The 22420-nt window shown below is 37.5% G+C and overlaps 1 protein-coding gene across 1 annotated transcript in view; it reads left to right on the top strand.

Moving 5' to 3' along the window:
• LOC126336942 (dolichyl-diphosphooligosaccharide--protein glycosyltransferase subunit 2) overlaps nt 1-17352 on the top strand; it is a 74556-nt gene extending 57204 nt beyond the window's left edge. Inside the window, exons 6-13 of the mRNA XM_050001118.1 lie at nt 5485-5657; nt 7170-7372; nt 7549-7758; nt 8115-8319; nt 14365-14559; nt 14655-14750; nt 16966-17041; nt 17122-17352. Coding sequence (XP_049857075.1) covers nt 5485-5657; nt 7170-7372; nt 7549-7758; nt 8115-8319; nt 14365-14559; nt 14655-14750; nt 16966-17041; nt 17122-17264 — 1301 coding nt within the window. The 3' untranslated portion in view covers nt 17265-17352. The remainder of the gene's footprint in view (nt 1-5484; nt 5658-7169; nt 7373-7548; nt 7759-8114; nt 8320-14364; nt 14560-14654; nt 14751-16965; nt 17042-17121) is intronic.
• Nucleotides 17353-22420: the final 5068 nt, after the last annotated feature.

Raw genomic sequence — 22420 nt, 5'->3', positions numbered from 1 at the left:
GAACAGTACTTTTTCTGGCATGTGGTTACAATACATTTTTCTTTCAAATTGTGCACATTTCTGATTTTTGTTCCCTTGGAGTGTACAGTTCTTACTCAGCCACCATTAGTGTGTGCCATTTGGTGTTTCATTTCCATTTCAGCTTCTTATAGTTATCTTCCACCATAACTGGGTCTGTCTGTTTTCCAAAAATTCTGTATCTTCATGGGAGACAAACCAAGAGCAGTCACTGAAATATTTAAATGTGCAACTGCTGTGACTAGTGGCTGGTACCTTTTTGTCACCATCATGTGCTTCATCAGAATATTCTTCACATTTGTGTGACACCTGGATCATAATTTTTGTTCATTTTAAGTCCTGTATACTGATTCACTTTCAACACTGATTTTATACCAGCTTTTCTAAGACTGCCTCTTACTCCCTCCTTATGTATCCGAAATGGCTCAAATCAACATATTTCTAGGAAAGAGTACTTAACCAGCAACACTTCATTTGGTGATGACACACAAGTTTCCTGGAACTGTACTCGTATGCTTGTGGTACGTGCCAGATCTGTATAGCAACAAATCATGGCGTGATTAATCCAGATCATGTACAAAGCGAATGCCACATTTAATTACATCTGTTTATGACATTCAGATTCTTGTGCTTTATCAACGCTGCAACTTGTTTGAACAAAAACACCAATAACACACACTTCTGCCTCCATACTGCTTCACCACAACAGCATGGAGCAATTTGATATAGAACCTTGAAAGCCTGAGTAACCTGTGATGCTTGATTGTTTCCTTTTTCCTTTCTACCCCACAATGATTTATCCTGTTTTGAATGCTTCCATTGTTGACTTTCATTTGCTAAATTATTCCCAACACTTGGTGCAGCTTTATGTGAAACAAGAAATGAATCTCAAAGAATGGAAACTTCAGTAGAAATATCAACCATGTAGGGAAAGTCAGATAGCTACTTATCGTAAAGAAGGTACATGAATTTACATACAAGCACAATTAAGGCACTACGTAAAGTTTTCGGCCACTGCCTTCATCAGTAAAAGAGAGACACACAAGCAAGCACACCTCATGCATACGTGACTGCCAACTCCAGCAGTTCGTGGCAGCATGAAATGAATATCATCAGACTACAGCTGTCGACATCATCGCTATAAATTGCTAATCTATTAACTTCTGTTCTACACATATGCCTTGCAGTAATATGTTGAAACTTTGAGACATATTACATCATGGGTAACTTATGCAATGTATTAAATTGGGCTTGTATGTCACTGTCCCTTTTGTGCTTCAACACTTTGAAAATCCACATTTTCCTGGTGCTTTCTAAATCTTTTTGTTTACCTGTGCACGTAACTGTCTGTATGAAAGATGTGGACATGCATGTGTGTTTAGCTCACGAAAGGCCTACTACAAAAAATATTCATATGCTAAATTTCAGCCAAATCTGAGACTGAGCTGGAATGCTTTCTCAAACTGTTTGAACTGATGTGGAATGACTCTTCTTTCTTTATCTGCCCAATCCCCATTCTTACTCCATCTTCCTATTATCACACCCACATTTTTTACTTTCCAATTGTCATATGTGTATTGAGTGTTTCCGTTAGTAGTCAGTCATTTCCTTCACATACAACTCTTTTTTTGGAAAAGCAGTTGAATGGAATGGACAGTGTCTTGAAAGGAGGATATATGCTGAACATCAACAAAAGCAAAACGAAGATAATGGAATGTAGTCGAATTAAGTCGGGTGATGCTGAGGGAATTAGATTAGGAAATGAGACACTTAAAGTAGTAAAGGAGTGTTGCTATTTGGGGAGCAAAATAACTGATGATGGTCGAAGTAGAGAGGATATAAAATGTAGACTGGCAATGGCAAGAAAAGCGTTTCTGAAGAAGAGAAATTTGTTAACATAGAGTACAGATTCAAGTGTCAGGAAGTCATTTCTGAAAGTATTTGTATGGAGTGTAGCCATGTATGGAAGTGAAACATGGACAATAAATAGTTTGGGTAAGAAGAGAATAGAAGCATTCGAAATGTGGTGCTACAGAAGAATGCTGTAGATTAGATGGGTAGATCACATAACTAATGAGGAAGTATTGAATAGGATTGGGGAGAAGAAAAGTTTGTGGCACATTTCGACTAGAAGAAGGGATCGGTTGGTAGGACATGTTTTGACGCATCAAGGATCACCAATTTAGTACTGGAGGGCATCGAGGGAGACCAAGAAATGAATACACTAAGCAGATTCAGAAGGGTGTAGGTTGCAGTAAGTACTAGAAGATGAAGAAGCTTGCACAGGATAGAGTAGCATGGAGAGCTGCATCAAACCAATCTCAGGACTGAAGACGACAACAACAACAACAATGCTCGAGTATCTGTGGTACAAGCTTCTGTGACAGTTGTTTGTGCAGTAACTGCAGTTCAGTAGTGGATTTTCAATCATGGTTTCCTTAGTGTGTCAGTTCTGTGTCAAATGGTATCAGTGAACATTGGATTCTGCAAGTTTTGATATTTGATCCATTTGTCAACAAGTTTGTAATACTGTAATTTATAGGTAGGTTCTGTACCAGTAACTGACCATAAATTGGTTTGTTAAAAAATTGATGTAGCATCAAAATTCCTAGGTTAAGTATGTTGTTGCAAATTTTGAGAATGATTTGAACTAGTCTATATTTTATTCCTGTGTTCAAGTTTGGCGTGCTTACAGTGTTTGTGATTTTGAATTAACCCTTTGACTGCTGAAGGCACACCACCAGCTTGGTGCGCTGAGATGCCACAGCCTGCGGCATAATATGTCTACCTGTGCTGCGTGCCCCTCTCTCGGAGCTGCCGCCGGGACCGGTATCGGCCCACACTGCTCAACCCGCCCTATGCTGAATATTTCTCGACTGAATGTGACTCGCGCAGAGCCAGCCTGGTTTTTTGGCGACTTTGAGCTGCAATATCTAGGGCAATAGCTTTTGTTAAGAAATAAAATTTGGCCATCTTGTACAACTTTATGCGTTCTCTTAAGAATAATAATGAAAATAATTTTACAAGCCATATTGAGCCACAACATTGTGGGTAAATTGGCCAGAGAAATAGGCGCCCAAAAAATTTTCGGGCTTCTTGCATCTCCTGAACTAATGCTGTGATGAATGTAGTAACCTAGAAACCAAAGGTTCTGAAATATACAGTTTCATTTCCATAGCACTTTTCGGTACTGAATGAATTAAGCACAAAATTGAAGATTTTGCAAAAACGCCAATGTGGTATTTTCGTTCCGATTTTGCTAAAAAAAAAACTATGCTCTATAAAACATATCAAGCTGTGCAACTGGAATGATAGTTGGGTGTGAAAATCAGGCCCAAAAACAATGTCAACTTGGGGTTACCATGTCTAGTAGTGTGAACGCATGATGAAAATGAAATTTAGAGTGCAATAGATGGACTGCACAATGACGAGGAATAAAATTTTTTATTCCCTTACTACTTTCCAGTGATCTACAAATTAGTTGAAAAGATGTTGATTTTTATGAAAAGATGAAAGCAGGGTGTATTCGATACCTCTTTTTCAAATGCCATTTTCTATTCATGCTTCAAAGCCAGTCTCATTTGAACAACAAATTCTAAGCCCCCCACCCTCCCCAAAGCAATGAGTTTAATTTTCAACATTGGCTAACAGCAGAGCAAAGTAGTGAGAAAAATCACACTGAGAAAAGAGTTTTAACTTTGGCATGTTGTTGCTTGTTGATCAAAAGCGTTTAAATGAGTTCTGGAAAACATGTTTTCTACAAGTAGACAGTGTGTGATCTACATTTGTACTAGTAAGGATAAAAGAATATAACTGTCCATGTTATGTGTTAATAATTTAAATGTATCGTATGCACATTAATGCATGGGTTTTATTATAATGTTGCGCCATTTTAATCACCAAGTTTGTTCATTTGAAGAAGTCGGGCTTCGTTTGAATATTTTTACACCGGTTGTATCTTATTTCCCGTCCTTTTCGATCCGGTCTTTGGACTGGCACTGGCAAAGTTAAAAATAGATTTATATTTTCTTTACTTTTTTGCCTTTTTGTAGTAATTCATTCAGAAGTATCGATAAATTTTCTCAGATTTAGTTCCCAGTGATTATTAATGCTTCTGTGTATGATAAGTCTCAAAGCAGGGTGCAACGCGTAATGTAACATTGCAAGTTTTGCATTGGTATCTAGTTTCCCGGTGCACTTTCTGTTTCATGTAAACCACACATCTGCGCATTTGCGTACTTTTCTGCAAATGTCCACTCATGATAATAGCCAGAAAGTGTCTCCCTGTGAATCGCAGAGGATTCTCATCATAGCGCCTTCCCCTACCAGCTTTTCTGCAATCTCCCTTATGAGAGAAAGGTGAAACTCCGCGAGTGCCATGTTTTTCCCTGTTTCCAGCCGGCGGATAGCATGAGCATTTAGAATGCACAAATCCAGAATGTGAAAAAAATATTTCTTATACCATTTCACAGTTTCACGCACTAATCCCACTGAGCTGAGTAACATGTCACAACGGTCAGCTGCACCCGTACTTGAATTGTAATCTACAATACATTGCGGTTTCTTTATTTTTTCACCAGTATTTCTGTCAGTCTTCTCTGTTTCAACCATTTGTGTTTACAATAAAATCTAAAACCCACTCTGACTGTGTCTTAGTGTCTCTCTTACTCTGACTGTGTCTCTTACTCTGACTGTGTCTCTCTTACTCTGACTGTGTCTCTCTTACTCTGACTGTGTCTCTCTTACTCTGACTGTGTCTCTCTTACTCTGACTGTGTCTCTCTTACTCTGACTGTGTCTCTCTTACTCTGACTGTGTCTCTCTTACTCTGACTGTGTCTCTCTTACTCTGACTGTGTCTACTACGAATCTACTTTGTTTGGTTCGAATAAATTGCGTAAAAGATAATTGTCGTTTGAACAGTAAGACACTTTCATCTATACAAACATTGTGATGTGGGCGAAATGAATTACGAAACTTCTTATGAACTTGGTCAACAATCATCCTAATTTTAAATAGGCTGTTGCCTCCGGTACTAGCAGAGTTATCACTGAAGTGTAACATTCTCAGAAGTAGTAAAAAATGGCCTCGGGACATAATTTCGCTGAAAACAGGTGTGTTCAAAAGTGTGTCTCTGGACCAATAATCACTTAGTTTTCCCTTCTTAAGTTGTGCCATTAGAAGGCAAACAGCAAGAAAACAATAAATTTCCTCAAATCCAGTCTCTTTCCACTTTGACAGTCGAGAATTCTCAGATTCTGTAGCTTAGCGCTGTAGGGAAGACCCAAGGCTGTATACATGTCAGCCGCGCCAGGGGAATGCCGAGGCACGAGTTAACACATCCACAATGAAAGGGTTAAATCTTTAACTAAACAGTATCTTCTTTTCTGCTTGCATGTATTTATTTACCTGCATTACATTGTAAATCATACATGTAGCTTTGGTTATTCATTACAACTTTGTTTCAGCTTTGCTGGTTAATGGAGCTTACAAACTTGCTGGTACCATCAATAAGCCACCACCAATTACAGGAGATCAAGCTGTGAAGTTTGCCAATTATTTCCTAAGTCGGCGCTCAGTCCAAACTCCAAAAGGGGCATACAGCTTACTAGAAGTTCTTAATACTCTTACAAATAACAAGGTGTGTTTGTCAGAGTTAGTCTTAGAACTGATTTTTAAGTATAAAGCTAAGATAAGGTATGAGGGCAAGAAGTAACACAGTGTATGTGTAGGGTTAATATGAAAAATCTGTTGTATCATGAGGATACATAATGTTGTTTAATTATGGCTTAATTGTTTGAATCAACAAAATGTATCTAATTGGTTTCCAGGATTGAAGATGCAAGATAAATACTGTTTGCAGTGAACTCATGGCTGTTCTCCAGATTTCTTCCATAGAAAGGGTGCTCAGGCTTAACCATAATTGAATTTTGTAGATCTGAAAGTAGTGGACCAATGGAAGTAACTGTGTTGTACTTCTTGTTTCTCCTTGTGTACAAATGTTCAAAGAAGTTACAGGAATGTGGCAGGGTGATGTATTCAACAATTCAGAATTTTGACATGTGAACACCCTGTCATTTCCAAGCTGAAAATGTAGTGAGTTAGTGCTGTGAAAGGAAACTTTAAAACTCCGGTTTGGAGGTTGTATGCTGAAAGAAAACACATGCACGCATAGTGTAAACATTAATGCCACCATGCAACCAAAGATGACCTATGCCAGTAGTTACCAGTTGTAAATATTAATTACCAGTGAGTGAGGAAACACTAACTCTGTCCCTCTATTATTTTACGAGATAGAGAATAGCTTGAAGTGCACATCAGAACCTCCTTATTGTCACTGGTCCTTTGCGGTCGCAATAGCCTGACCAATGTATGATACGACACAACTCCAAGGGATTCGGTAGACACCCACCATATGCACACAAAGATCATCCTTTTGCAGACCCCTAAGGGCCCTGATCTTAGATGGCATAAATAAATACATTTTACATTGTGTTTCTGCAGAATTTGACTAATTCTTTTGGAAATGCTTTCTACATAAGACAAAAATGCCGTAGTTTGGTGCCACCTTATCACTCACCCAGTGCATGGTTGTCACATTGGCTTCCTATAAGCTGCTGGGCCCAACATTGTCTTTTGTTCCTCCCACCCTGCAAGCTCCAGAACACTTTTTGAAATCATCCATAAACAGATTGGCAGTAATAGGTGACAAGTGCACCCCTTCACACCTCCATCTGTCTGTTTATAGAACTGGTCATGTGCCTATAAATTGTGCAATGATTGTATTTAATGATGTTTCTGTATGTGGGCTGCATATGTCGGATCCTTTCCAGAAAGAAAAGTTGAACAACATGTTTCAGGTCCCCCCCCTTTTCTACAGAAGACATAATTTAATAACCTATATTGATGACTGCATCTGAGGAATGTATTGTTGTTGATTGAATTTCTTTGTTCAGTTTTATTGACTTTTAATTTCTATGAACTACAGTAATTCTGTTATTCTTTTGTTGTTACATTTCAATATGATGTACTTTGAAAACTTTCGTTCTTCTGAATATCATTGACAGAAATGAACATGGACTGATAAAATTTTATTTCTATAAATAGTACTTCATAATCACTTACAAAAACTAACTTCCAATTTTATTTGTAGTTCCATTTACCAGTGGCAATTACTTTGGCAAGCCCACCAGCTGTTTCTTCAGATCAGCCAAAGGTTTCTGTTAAAGTCAGCAATCTTCTGGGGAAGCCTTTAAGTTCAGATCCACTTTCAGTGACTGCTGAGAGTGCCACAAGAGTTGGTGATGAAGTAGTTGTACTCTCAAAAAAAAAATTTGAACAATCAGCAAGTGACAGGTATGTTTTACGTTTTTGTTCATAGTTTCACCTCATGATATTAAATTTCACATACACACCATTGACTTTGACATTTTGTTTAAGTAGTCTAATGCTGTTTCTAAGATGCTTAATATATGTTGAACAATAATCAACATACATTAATAAGGGAAGTTCATTCTAATTTTTTTGTACAGGACTATGTATTCATTAAATTTGATGGAAGTTAAACCAGAACGAGGACTGTACAAACTTACAGTTAGTGCAGCATTAGCAAAACCTGATCCACGTCTGGTTGGAAATGTTGGAGCCTCTCTCACAATAAAAGTCATGTGTGCAGTAGCTGTTGAAAATGTTGAAATAGGCACTGCTGATGCAGATCAAACCACACAACCAAAGTTAACAAAGTGAGTACCATTCATAGTGTTCCGTATTGTCCCAATAATTTTACTGCCTTGTTTGGTAACACTGCAGCTATACGGTTGGGACAGAGAAACTTGATAAGCAGTGCACATTCTTTGCAAAGAAGGTTGTTGCACAGCATGATCAGACAGAACTTAAATGCTATTTTAGATGGGCCTAGAATATTTTTGCTGTCTATATTTGATTTCCTTATCTTAAAATTTTTCTTCTTGGTGTGCTAATGTGCCATTTGTTGTATTTACTTAATAAATTGTGTTCCAGATCACTGGTTCTTTATCTTCCTGTCCTTAAATACTGATGATTTATTACAGTGAACTGAATGTGAATTTTATACTTCCAGAGTATTGTTCCCAAACCAGTTAGCAACAACAATTGAAGCAGATTCTCTTCAGAAGCTTATTATGAAATTTACTCTGAAGGACAAAACTACTAATAAACTAATGACAGTACACCAAGCATTTGTCAGATTATATAAAAAGGATACCAACCAAGAAATAATATTTGTAGCTGAACCTGATACTTCAAAAACGTATAAATTTGATATGGTGAGTTATTGTTTCACTTTTAAAATCCAGAGTGTGAATAGAAATAAAAAAATATATAACAGAAACTTGTTTAATAGGTGAGGTGTAGGTAATAGAGATGTAAGTTGGAGCTTCCAGGTAAAAATTTTTATTTGGTTAACAGCAAAAAAATTGGTTGTAAAATTTGCAGTGTTTGGGGTTGGAGTATGTAGGCTCAGATTGATTTATAAATTGAGAGTTGGCAGACACAACATTGATTTTATTCAGTTAAAAACACCTGTCTGTTCACTGTCCCTTAAAATAAGAGATTATTTCTTAATAAAATCTGAAGAAATATTGTTATTTTTTTTTGTCTTCGAGGGTGCTTATAATGAACATGGTACTCATTTGGAATGATAATAGCACATTCCCAGTGTATCATTGTATTTCATTTGTGGTTCATCTCCCTTTCATAAAGATGCTGCAACCTTTCCATAGCATAGCAGGGTAGTTCTGAAGCTGATAACTTTTAAGGTGGTGTAGCATGTTCACATGGCAGCCAAAAGTGTATCTTACACCTTGGGACAGAGTAGATGACGTATTAATAACCTCAAAGTATCTAATATTAGTCTCGCCAGATTTCCTCAATAAGTGCTCTTTTATGAGTTAAGGTTGTGCATACTATATGCTAAATAATACTTGTACTACTAGTAGTTTTTTTCATGTAACTCATTGCGTGTTAACTGTTGATGTGACTGCAGAAAAATCTAATCACGATGGATGGATGGATGAGATATAGATCACCATAGGTAACAGTATTCACGAGGATGGTGTTAGTAATTTTATTAAGTTTAGTAAGTAAGTTTATTAATAGTCTGCATCTTCAAATCGACAAAGAATTGATAGGTTTAACAACCTGTGCATTTGTGTAATGGTACACAGCTGAGTTCTAATAGCTAGATGGAATGTTAATTTGTGGTAGCTAATGTCTTTTACTTAAAGGCAAATATCTAAAGCTGAGGGGCGGAGGCCACCAGATAACCCCAAAAATCTATTCGCTAAATTGAATTTGTCCCTAGACATGGATGTACATGGTTCTTTCTAGGACCTTCCAGCTGTAATATTGGATGTGATATCAAGCTATCCTCATCCTAGAATGTTTCTAAAGTGTGTGGGACTCATGACAAATAGCATGAACAGGGGTATTGAATGTACAAAGGGGTACCCAAAAGAAACTGGTAAGATTGCCAAAGGCAGAGCCTGTGTTCTAAGAATTTCTCCCACTAGGCTTCTATAGTGTACCTCGTTGCCATTTGTGCTGCTAGGTGTTTGTTGTGCAACTCGTTGCCAGTTCAGTGCCACCTGTGTTGTTGACCTGGCGTGTTCTTTTCCTTGATGTGATTGTTTTTGCTAGTGCTGTTTTGTTTTGGTTTAGATCTTTATGATAACAAGTTTTAGTGAACAGTGTGCAGCTGTGAAATTTTGTTTTCCACTTGGTTAAAAATTCTGCTGAACCTGTTTCAATGTTGAAAACAGCTTACCAAGATGACACCAAGGGAAAACTCAAGTGTAGGAGTGGTTTGTTCAGTTTTGAAAATGGTGGCATGTTGATTGATGACGCAACTCATTCTGGACATCCATGATCTGCCAGAATTGATGAAAATATTGAAAAATTTCAAGAGCTTGTGCTCCCAGACTGTTGACGGACAATTGATCAACTGTCTGGCTGTTGACGGACAATTGATCAACTGTCAGTGAATAGGGATTACAATATTCTTTGAGAAAGACCCAATTTATGGCAGACAAGAGACTGGTTCTTCCACGACAACACATCTGCACTCACAGCCATCACGTTACTCCCCTGACGTTGCTCTGTGTGACTTCTTATTTCCACACATGAAAAGGGGCAAGAAAGGACACCAATTTGACAATATTGAAAAGTCAAGGAAAAAATGAGGGAGGACCTAGCAGCCATTTCTAAAGATGACTGTAAATAATGTTTTAAATAGTGGAAGCACTGGCGGTACAAATGAATTAGTTGTAATGGAGAGTATTTTGAAGGGGCTGAGGTTGTTTCGTAAACAATTAGAAAATATATAGCTTTTAAAAAATAATTCAATTTTTTTGGCACCACCTCTTGTATAAAGAGCAGCATAAATGGTCTCGGGTTTGACTTGTAGGAAATTCTTTGAAATGATGGAAAACGTGAACTATCAGACTCTTCTAGAAAGGCTAATTATCCAGCTAAAGCCTAAGTACAAAGTTTTAAGAATCAGTATTCACTGAGAAATCTAGAAGTATATTTAAGTTACCATAGATATCACTTCCGCTCGGACCACAAGACAACTCGAATAAATTAGTGTCCATATAAGTGTTGGAGCTGTCATTCTTCCAGCACTCAATTATTATGGGAAGAAATCATAACATGATAAAGTGCTAAATCAAACACTGAAGTCTTCAATTTGGAATATCAACAATGCAGGGAAGAGAGATATTGATACACTTAAAAAATGACACCCTGAATTGCAGGCACACCATTAAAAGAAACAGCTTTTGGCCAAAGCCGCCTTCTGTAAAGCAAATTCTCTCTCTCTCTCTCTCTCTCTCTCTCTCTCTCTCTCTCTCTCTCTCTCTCTCTCTCTGTGTGTGTGTGTGTGTGTGTGTGTGTGTGTGTGTGTGTGTGTGTGTGTGTGTGTGTGTGTGCGCGCCCGCTTTACTGAAGCAGGCTTTGGCCAATAATCTATGTGTAAGTGTGTGTCTATTGGGGCTGTTTGCACTCAACTTCTCATCTTTTCGGTGATTAGCAATGTGTTTTCCTTATATTGATGGTAAAATTCTAGAAATGAAATACTCGGCCATGCACTCTATTGCAGTATGTCCAGTTCTTAAGGTACATATCCATTTACTTTAGCATAGATTCCAGACGATTGGGGCACCAGAAAACGAATGTGGAAACTTATTTTCAATTTGTGTTATTTATACTGCAAATGACCAAAATAATGCAAAAGACATATTATTTTTACAGGGTGTATGTGAGCTCAGAAATCCAGGGAAAATGTGGGAATTTTTTCATTCGTTAAAAACTTTGGTTTTTTTAAGACTGGAAATTTTTCATTGTTTTAGTTTTCAGTTACATTTTTTGCAACTTTGATTGGTAAGACCTGATATTCTAACAAATAATTTTACTTTAACCTGCTCCTGCTGAAAACCGGAGCAGTAAAACATAAATGAGAGAAAAACACCAAAATAAAATTCTACTTGCAAAGAAAAACTGCCATTTATAACAACAAAGCGCACGCGCGCGCACACACACACACACACACACACACACACACACACACACACACACACACACACCTACCAACAGCAAAATGCATCAAGGCTTTAGGACGAAGACTAGGCAATACGTCGTAACAATAGACTACTTTGATGAGCATGTTGTCACAGCTGTGCACATTTCTGGTAGGTTGCACAAAAATATTGCGAATGGTGGTTTTATAATTGTTACTTCCAAAGCAAATTTACTTTCACACAAAGTGAATTATGCTACGTGTGAGGGTGTGTAATGAATTTCTTAAATCCAGAGTGTTTGAACCTTTTAAAACTTAATACTTGGAGGACCAATCACTTTTTTGGGCCCATAAAACCTGCCAGTTATGCCATTATGAAAATTTCGCTGTCACGTTTCTATGTGATACCTCTTGTAAAGTGTAACACTCACTAAAAATTTCCAAGCTTCAAGGTTAGTTTTTCATGTTTATTTTAGTTCTTTCACAATACAAATTACGTGGTAGCAATGGAAAAAAATATAATTATCATTAAAAACGTGCCAGGAGTTCCTTAGCAGTTTCACATGTAACATTCCTGTGGAAAAGTCAAAGCGCTGGAAGAAACATGTATTCATCCAGGTAATCTACAAAATGTTTAGTGCACAGCAGTGAAATTTTGTAATATTGGTTGTCAGACTTATTCAGCTGGTGCCTAACCACACCCTCTGGAAAAACAACAAATACATTTTGACAACCTATGTTCTGTGTGGAAGCTTAACTTTTCTTGTAGCTGTACTGTAGGTATTCTGATTCAGACCATTAACTTTTCCTGTTTGTGAATTAGCACTCGCTTACTACTTAATGGTGATGTTACTTTTGGCTGACCGCATCACATATACTAAGCTAAGAATATCTACTGCCATTGATGGGTAAGACTGCTTGACACGAGCTGTATTGGCTGACACAAAACACATGGTTCAGTCTTGATTTCGGTGCTTCAGGAGCTACCGTCCCATATTTGGTGAAATTTGTATTTGTTTATCACTGGGTTTTGTTTCCTAAAGTGCTGGGAAGTTCTATGCTGATGTATAAAACCTTACCATTGAAAGGATTGACAAGTTTTAACAGCTCTAAGGAAAAGTATGTAGTCACGTAACATGGATAAACTTATTTCACATGGGATAGTGTGTTTTCACACAGCAAAGTGTATTTGTAACCGGGAACTGTGGGAAAGATGCAGCTTCCCTCCCTCACATACATACTCTATACCGACATGTTTATTAAAGGCATGAAAGGCAAAGGAAAATTTGGGATTGCAAATAAACTTCCAGGAAGGGTCTATAAAACATACGCAAGAAATTAGTTTGACAGTACTTCTGTTGTTTTACAGTTAGTGATGTACACATGCTGGGTAATATTTATCGTAAAGTCAGGGAAACATACGAGGGTTGGAACTTACATAGTTGCAACTATTTATTCACAACTGATACAAAAGTTACATGTTTGCACCTGTTACAGTCCTTCAAAGTAGTCACCAGCGTTGTGTAGAATTCATTGCCAGTGATGTGGATGGTGTAGTATACCGTTAGCAGAGCCTGTTCTGTTGATGGTGCGAATGGAGTGGTCTACTGCCTGTCGAATCTCTGGAGCAGTTCTGAAGCGATTGCCACAAAGTGGTTCCTTCATCTTCGGAATCAAATAAATCACAAGCACTAAAGTCTGGGGAGTATGGTGGGTGGTATAGTACTACCCAGTCCCACCGACTGAACAGAGCAGCCACAGCTTATACTGTATGCGTCCATGCATTGTCGTGCAAAATGATGGGTGGGTTGCACAGAAAGTGTCATGGCTTTCGCAAAGCTGGTCGCAGATGATGCTCGAAAAGCGAACATTAGTATGTCTTAAGTCCTTGTGACTTTGATTTGACTCCGAAGATGAAGGAACCACTTCGTGGCATTCGCTTCAGAGCTGTTCCAGAGATTCAACAGACATTAGACTGCTCCATTCGCACCGTCAGCAGAACAGGCTCTGCTAACGGTATACTACACCTTCCACAACGCTGGTGACTACTTTGAAGGGTAGTAACAGGTGCAAACAAGTAACTCTTTTGCATTGGTTGTGAATAACTATTGCTACTATTTAAGTTCCAACCCTCGTATTATTCGTGTGCAGCTACTGATAGCTGCTTGAAGGTCAAAATGAAAGTAACGGACTGTGAAGTTTTGTATGCTTTAATAATACACCTTCTTGGATAGGTATTTGCAGTTATTGTGGACGCTGAAAGTACAATCATTGCTTGGGAAATTTTTGCCTTCCCTTTCCATGCCTCTTGTGAATATATACATTCAGCATTATTTCGTTTTATTTGCAGTATAAAGAAAGTAAGAGTTTAAAACTAAAATAAAAAAGTTCCCTAATATGGTTGCAATCCTGGGATTACCTGTCTAAAGTCTTTACACCGTTCCAACCACTATCTGGAAACTACACAGAGATAAATGGCTGTGTGACTCTACCGACCCATGCCAAAAATCCTAGATTTCTCTAAATGCTTGGGAATCTGGAGCTACCATTTCTGTAGGTTTCATTTTTTATCCAAGCCCTGCATATAACATAAATTTGAACAAAAGCAGTGCTATGAGTAGGTGTGGTCCCCTTGTGTGGTGTTGGAAGTGAAATTTAGTTCAATTGGTTTATTCAGAGGCTTTGAAATAGCCATCAAAAAATTCAATAGTATTATCCATTGCAGGCCTAGTAAATAGTCTTCAGAGTAATAGTGTTTTGTCATATGAGTAATTGTAATGTTACCTCTTATTTACAGGATGTTGGAGGTAAAGCTGCGGAATTTGGACACAAGTCTGGAGTATACACTATCGAACTTATAATTGGTGATGCAGTTTTATCAAATTCATTTGCATGGACCCTTGGTTCTGTGAATTTGAAGTTTGCTGAACAAAGTGCAGCTTTTGTGGGTGCTAAAGACCCATATTTGTATGCCATTAAACCAGAAATCAAGGTATTACTTCAAATGTATTTGATGTTTTGTTTATGAAATTTACATTCAGAACTGTTGTAAGTAACAAACTTTTTTTTTTTTGTTCCATCATTTAGCATCTATTCAGAGAACCTGAGCGAAGACCACCTGTTTTTGTTTCCAATCTATTCACCGGACTACTTTGTATACCAATATTGATATTATTAGGACTGGTGAGTAATAAATTTCCTTTGAAAACTGAAGAATACTCTTCGTTCTACTGCGTTGTGCACATTTTTTTTTTTTTTTTTTTTTTTTTTTTTTTTTTTTTTTTGGCCGGAGGACTTGGCGTTGTTGCAAAGTGTGCTCTGTCCCATACAACTCTCTCTCTCTCTCTCTCTCTCTCTCTCTCTCTCTCTCTCTCTCTCTCTCTCTCTCTTTCTTTCTGTGTGGGGGGGGGGGGGGGGGGGGGGGTACAAAGATAGCTCTCATAATGTGTGCAGTAACACTGATCCAGCAAGTGCTACTGACAGGTGCAGCATATTGGTTGCCATGTACTGCCCTGTCACCTCCCTACTTATGTGTGCACTACATTATAAGGTATATATATTTATAAGTTGCATAATACGTCATCTATTCTGGTTAGTTCAGCTCAGGTGGTTTCCTAAGTGTTACGGATACTTACCCATTAAAGTTGATATAGTGGCAATTGTTGAACTTAATTTTCATGCTGCAATTTTGCAAGTGATGTTTTTGTTAGGTCTTCTGGTTTTTGCAGGCACACGTCCATATTGAGAATTAGATTGCCGGGGCAAAGTAGAACTACAGTATACCCCCATTTCTATGTTCCCAGAATTAACGTTTTCCTGTCATTTGCGCCATTTTTGGTCATTACTGTCAAACTGCGCTACAGTGGATACACAGGTTCCCGTGAGATCACCGAAGTTACGTGCTGTCGGGTGTGGTTGGCACTTGGATGGGTGACCATCCAGGCTGCCATGCGCTGTTGCCATTTTTCGGAGTGCACTCAGCCTCGTGATGCCAATTGAGGAGCTACTTGCCCGATTAGTAGCGACTTCGGTCAAGAATGCCATCATAATGACTGGGAGAGTGGTGTGCTGACCCCACGCCCCTCCTATCTGCATCCTCCATGAAGATGACACGGCAGTCTGAGGGTACCGGTAGGCCATTCGTGGCCTGAAGACTGGAGTGCTTTGTTTTAATGATTTACGCTTTATGAAAAAATGTTAATGGAGAAACAGACTGACATGACTGATGTTACACTAGGCTGGCATGGCACTGGCAATCAAGTAGACCAACATTACATTAAGTGTTTTGGCACCAAGGGGCTCTACTAAGCAGATCTGAACCAGGAACTGGGTAAAAGTTGGAACAGTTTGTGCCTTACCTTCTGCTGCTACCAAACACTACCTGGCATGTTGGCTGATAGGAGTGACCAGGTTTTGTTTGAATAAAGGTATCGTGACCAATTCCAAACCATCTCTACTGTGCATGAACAGCTTCACGATTGTTGTGATAGTCTTTATTTGTGTTATTCGAACCATATTTAGTATGTTTTGTTGTTTGGCCACTTGTAGCTTACGTTGACTTACTTGCTGACTTTGCAGCTAGTGCAAATATTTACACAAGTATTTTTTGTGATGTTTCACAAACAATGTGAGTGATTGTGTGTGGTTTTTATGTAATTGAGGAGGCACAATACCTTATAATCTGAAAAAGATGATTACAGTGAAAGAGACCCTGTACACCACATATGCAGACACCACACAATATACTTACCTGAATATTCGCATTTGACAGAAAGAATAAATTCTCAAAACAGAATGTAACTGATGCAGTGTTTCATTATTTACGTGATGAATGACAGTTGCAGTCTTTCAGAAAAACATCGATTATGATGTATGAATTTAAGTCAAACATTTCTACATCCCCATAGTTATGTTACATCAGCAGTTTTTATTAGATAATAAATAAGTCCCTGACAAGTAATTTGATGCCTGTTATGAAAAATGCAAGGAGGGATCCTGTATGTAACTTTTAATGCTTAAAAAATTTCCCACATTTTATATCTTCCTTGTATTTTACACTGTTTTTTCCCTAGTACCTTTAAAAGTGTAAAAATGAGGTTTCACTGTATTTTTACCTGTTTCTTCTTCTATTTTACTTATTCAGAAATATGCGTTTTGGAAAAGGGAAAGTGTTGTTATTTAAGAAAGTCATAATTAACTAATAAATTTTTTATGTGAAGAATTGTTTTACAGCCCCAGAACAAGTGTCATATCCTGATTTTATTATGATGTTACAAAAAAAACTTTCGTTCTACTGATGAGAGTGATGTGACTACATATACACTGAATAAACAGATTATATTTTTACATGTCTTTGATTTTTCTTATATGCCAGCATTGATTGATGTACTTGTTTCAGTGGGTGAAAATAGGTGTCAACATATCAAACTTTCCGTTTTCTCTTACTGCAATTGGTTTCCACTTGGGATTAGGTGGTAGGTATTTTCATTTCTGTGGCACAATATACAGTTTTTAACAGTGTAAAGAAAAAATTAATTGCCATTGTTTATTCCAGGAATTTTTGCATTATTTGGAATATTCTGGCTCCAGCTCAACATGTTCCAGACTGTTAAATACCTTCTTGGAATTGGTGTAGTCACATTTTTGTGTGGCAATAAATTATTATCAAAGATTGCAAGTGAACGTAAACATCGGTAGAATAGTTCTTGAGCTTTCTGCACAATTGCATTTTGTTGTGACAGTGTATGAAAAGACTTTTGTGTTAAATAAATTTGTTTTCTAAACATTGGACTTAAATTTTTATTACCTTCCCCCCCCCCCCTCTCTCTCTCTCTCTCTCTCTCTCTCTCTCTCTCTCTCTCTCTCTCTCTCTCTCTCTCTCTCTCTCTCTCTAGCAAGCGAGCGAGCGAAATACATTGAAGATAAAAGCAGTGAATCACCGTAAAATAGATAAAATGCACCTATTGAAAACCCAGTGCTCGTTTTTCATGCTACATGTTGTGTGATTTTATTTTTTCCTAATTTATTGGGAGTTTTAATAGCTAGAAACCTAGTATTTAGCAGGACTTTTTTGGGAAATCTTAATTGGGGTACAAAATTGAGGTTACAACCCTATTGTTCATAATTCAGCTTGTAAAGTTGTTCTAACTTTATTTATGTATTAATCTATCCGTGTTGTTCACTTTATTTCCCATATTGATTACATAATTTACTTTAAATGAATTATTTTATTGTTAGAGCTTTATCTTTACATTGTCTTGGAATCGAGCTAAAGTGTAGATAAAAGGTGGGTGAATCAACTTAGGAGTCACTAACATGGAACAGGTACTACCTATTACAGATCCTTCTTATACCAACCCTCAGTGTATTTTGCGAAACATGACTGGAAAGTTTACTTGTAGCAAACTTTCATTACATGACCGTGAAACTAGTTTTTATTTATATTATTTAGCTACACTCACTACTTTAAAATGCAGGGGGACCAGGGGCCCCAAAAGATTGTTCATGTTGTAAATGAACATGTTTAGAATTTTACCAATGCAGTGCTCCAGATTCCCCCCCCCCTCCCCCTTAATGAAATGAACCAAGCCAACGTCTACAATCTGTGGAATATTGTTAGTACCCTAAGAGATGTTTCCAGAATTTGTCTTGGAATCATTGCTGATTGACTGTGCATACTTTGTTACTGATTACCAGCAGTTCTATTTTGTGTGTTAAACAACACTTGTACTAGTAGAGTCATGCCCTTGCATAAAGTCCTGTTTTCCTGGGGTAGTTTTGCTAGGTAAACATCTTGAGCACTGATACTTCTCCCAGAAGTAACAATTATTCTTTTTCTCTGCATATTCAGTGGTTCATCACCTCTCAGATTCTCCAGCATGTCAACTACTATTTGTGACACAGTATGCGATGGTGAATTTACTTCACCATTTCCAGAACTGCTGGAGGACTGGTTGTGAATTCCATCTGTTAGGCACATCAGCACATTGCTGACATTGAGAGAATGTATGCCTTATTTGTCAAAACCAGGCACTAGATTTTCAATTATTCTGTGCTGTGTTGGATATAACTTCTTGTAAAGTAGATTCAGAAATGGTGGAAATTGATCTTTCTGAGTGTTTTCTATTTTCTTTTGTCCAGATGATTTCAAATTGTGTAGTACATGTTGTCAGAGATGTTTCAATGGTCGGTAACAGGCAACATTCAGTGGGTGCAGAAAGTGAGTTATTTTTGCTGGCAGAAATGTGAATGTAATAATATTTTCTTGTGCTTTTACCCTCTCTCAAAACACTTTTATTGAAATGACTTTTGAGATTGTCACCCATTAGTACTTTCTTTCCTGGAATATTTCTGACATGAGAAACAAAAATTTTTGAACCAGTTTCTGAATGTAATTACGTTTAGCCAGCCACTCTTAACTCTGATTATATTGTGTATGAGGTAACCACCTTCTGTCCATGTAGACCAGATGTAATCTGGTGACATAACACCAGAGTTTCTCATATAACATGATTGAAATGGAGCTATTGACACTGTTCTAGATTATGTGTGGGGTATCTCACTCCCCTGTTAAATATGCAATCTCTGGTCAGGGTCATCTGAAAAATTGGTCTTGTCATAAATATATTATCAGTTGGGATATCAGAGCCAGTGCATTTTTTCAGAGTTAAACTCGAGTTATTAAAGTAACCTTTAACATTTCCTGCAGATAATGAAGCTATGTTTGTTGTAATGTGGTGTCTCAAGCACTGTGAAATTCTGTCCCTGTGTCTTCAGAAAAACCAGAGCCCAATCTGCACCTGGCACATTATTTTTAACTGCAGAAAATTACGTCCATGTGCTCTCAAATAGGCATTTGCCATTATTCGCAAGTCTAGCAGGTGAAATGGAAATCCCCAGTCATATACAATAAAGAGATGGTCAAAGGTACTTTCTCCTCATCAGAAAATGCTAATGGCTATCCTATATTGTCGGTGTGTGTGTGTGTGTGTGTGTGTGTGTGTGGGTGGGTGTGTGTGTGTGTGTGTGTTTTTCTCAGTTGATTGCCGAGAGTTCCTACGAGAATGGAAAGATGCCTGCTAGCTGTTCTCATAGTCATTCTACCATTCTCTACTGCATTCACAACTTCCTCAAAGATCTGCAAGAGTACCTCTTGTAAAGATAGGAATCAGCTTTATTTATGTATATCCTTCGCATTTTAAAACTGAAACAACACCTACAAATGCTAATTTTAGTATAAAGTAATGATTAATTTCATACAAAATTGGAGGAATTATGAGTGGTAGATAATTTAAATTGTGGGGTAAATATGAACAATGTTCTGGCATAACATTGAGAGGTTCAGTGCAACACTGATACATGTGACATTTATTGAACTTATTAGAGACTACTATGCAAATATTTTCAGAAGATTAATCAAATACTAACCTGTATGAATATAAAAATGGTCACATGTGAAGAATTAGGCAATTGGTGGTACCATTTCAAATTTCAACCAAAGAATGTACAAATTCTATCAGACACAAACATTGGTACCAATATGTTTGACATAAATATCCCAAACAGAAATTTACCTTTCAATATTGTTTGTTGTATTTATAATAGTGTATGTAACTTCCTGGCAAACTGTTCAGTGTTACATTGTTGTTCAAAGTAACTTCATTTTACAGTAATTTAGAGAATGTCTTAATTCTTTTGTGGGTGTTGTGAAAGTATGTGGAGAAATTCAGGTCTTGTAGTAGTACACACCCATAAGATATCACTTGTCCTAAGGGGAAGTGGAGTAATTAAATTTAGTTAATTTTGCTTTTCAGCATGGTATGTCACTCATATTTTATTTTACCTTGCAGTTGAAAAGGTTAAGATTTCAACCGTGTTTTGGAGCATGAGCAAAGTTGCTGATAGAATCAGGTTGCATTTCCTGAATTGTTTTCTTTTGAAGACTTTTTATATTTTTGAGAGTCAATATTGTTTGTCAGATTGAGATTTCATAATTCCTTTGTGGAAGACAATAGAGAGAAAGTGTAAAATACTGAAAGCGACCAATCTGTGTAACAGTAAGCAGCAAAATATGGTTTGAGCATATGTGAAAAACACTACTACTTCCTTTTCCATCAAAATTGTAACATTGCCTAAGACAAGTTTTATAGTTTGCAGTATATATACTGCATTGTGTTATTCTGATGTTAACAGCTTGCTTCCATGACATCTTTGGTGTAATATTTATGGCCAATGGTTCTCTTTCACACTTAAGTTGAGTTGATGGTTGAAATCAATTAGATTCACACCTTTTCTATCATATTTCAGATAAAAACTTCTCCATTGTTTTTATTGATGTAAAAATAATATTTGCAATAGATTCCAAGCTAATACACATCATCTGGTACGTTTACCTGGTTATATCAAGACTTATACTTGAGGGTCAATCCATACAGAAACAGTGGCCATTTTGTTTCAGGTCACAAGCATTCTTTTACATTTAGAAGCATCTGTGGTTTTTAAAATTATTCAGTAATGGGTTGCCGTAGACCTTGCAAATAAGTCGCATTTAGTTGAGCACACACAAGACTATAAATTAAAACCATGATTAACTATCTGAATGTATTCTTTATTGAATTGGACAAAATCTACCCACCAAGTGGTGGCAGAACACATACCTAAAAGACTGTTGTGATTGGTAAGCTTTTGGAACCAGTGGCTTCTTCTTCCGGCAGAAGGGGAAGAAAGAAAGGTGAAGGAAAAGGACGGGAGAGGTCTAGGGAAAGAGATAGATTTTGGGAGTTGCCCAGAACTGTGATTCAGGGGAGACTTACTGTATAGGATGAGAAGGTACCGTACGGTAAGACTTCCCTGACTTGCAGTTCTGGGCGACTCCCAAAATCTATACATCTAGAGTCCTTTTCCTTCACCCTTTTTCCTTCCCATTCAGCCATTCTGCCTGAAGGAGCTGCTGACTCCGAAAGCTTGCCAATCACAACAGTCTTTTATGTATGTGTTCTGCCTATACTTAGTGGGATAAATTTTTCAATCTTTGGCCTGCAATGTCTTTATTAGGGGACCAGATAAATTCCGAAAATTTCACACTAGATAGACCTTCAAATTTAAGTATAAGTCTGCAATATCTGGACTAATAGATAAAGTGTATCAGTTGCATGTTTAAACATACCAGTGATCACTTTTTTAAAAAGAGCCCGTTATCTTGCTCACCCCCCCCCTCCCCCCCCCCTTTTTCACATTTCCATTGAGCAACAGAAATTTCTTCACCCAGTTTTGGTGTTACGTTAAAAGTTCCCCTAGTTGCAGTTGTAAATTCCATGGTTGAAAGCTTCTCCAGTACATTTTTAACGGGCATCCAGACTTGACCCTTTTAAACATTTTTAAAATGAGGTCCAAGTTGATGGTAAAATGTATCATAAACATCTTGATTTTGACAATCAGTATTACCAACTTTGGCAATCCACCACTGCTAACCATAAACACAAGCCAATAACTCCTTATTTTGAAGTGTCAGTGGTACAAGTTGTCCACATTGATAATGTTCACTACCAGAGGATGTAGATGTGAACTTACACTTGAGCAAGTTGTGTGACTGAGGTACAAAACAATGCAAAGATTAGATGCTTTAATCTTCTGACAATGCTGAATTTCCCTTCCTACAAACCACTGGAGTAGAGTTCTTGTGTTTCCTCACATTTTACAGAAACTTAGGTAATCCATTTCACTTGTTCTTTACAGAATTTAAACATTTCTTGAGGTGTCAAGATCTAGTACTCATAGTCCACTGCAGACTAGCTTTAGTGACAGCTCACTTTGTTGTACCCATGGTGGCATCACATGTATTCTTCCCATGGCAT

Source organism: Schistocerca gregaria, chromosome 2, assembly GCF_023897955.1.
Source record: "Schistocerca gregaria isolate iqSchGreg1 chromosome 2, iqSchGreg1.2, whole genome shotgun sequence".
Classification (NCBI taxonomy): Eukaryota; Metazoa; Arthropoda; class Insecta; order Orthoptera; family Acrididae; genus Schistocerca; species Schistocerca gregaria.
This window is presented reverse-complemented; position numbering and strand designations above follow the sequence as displayed.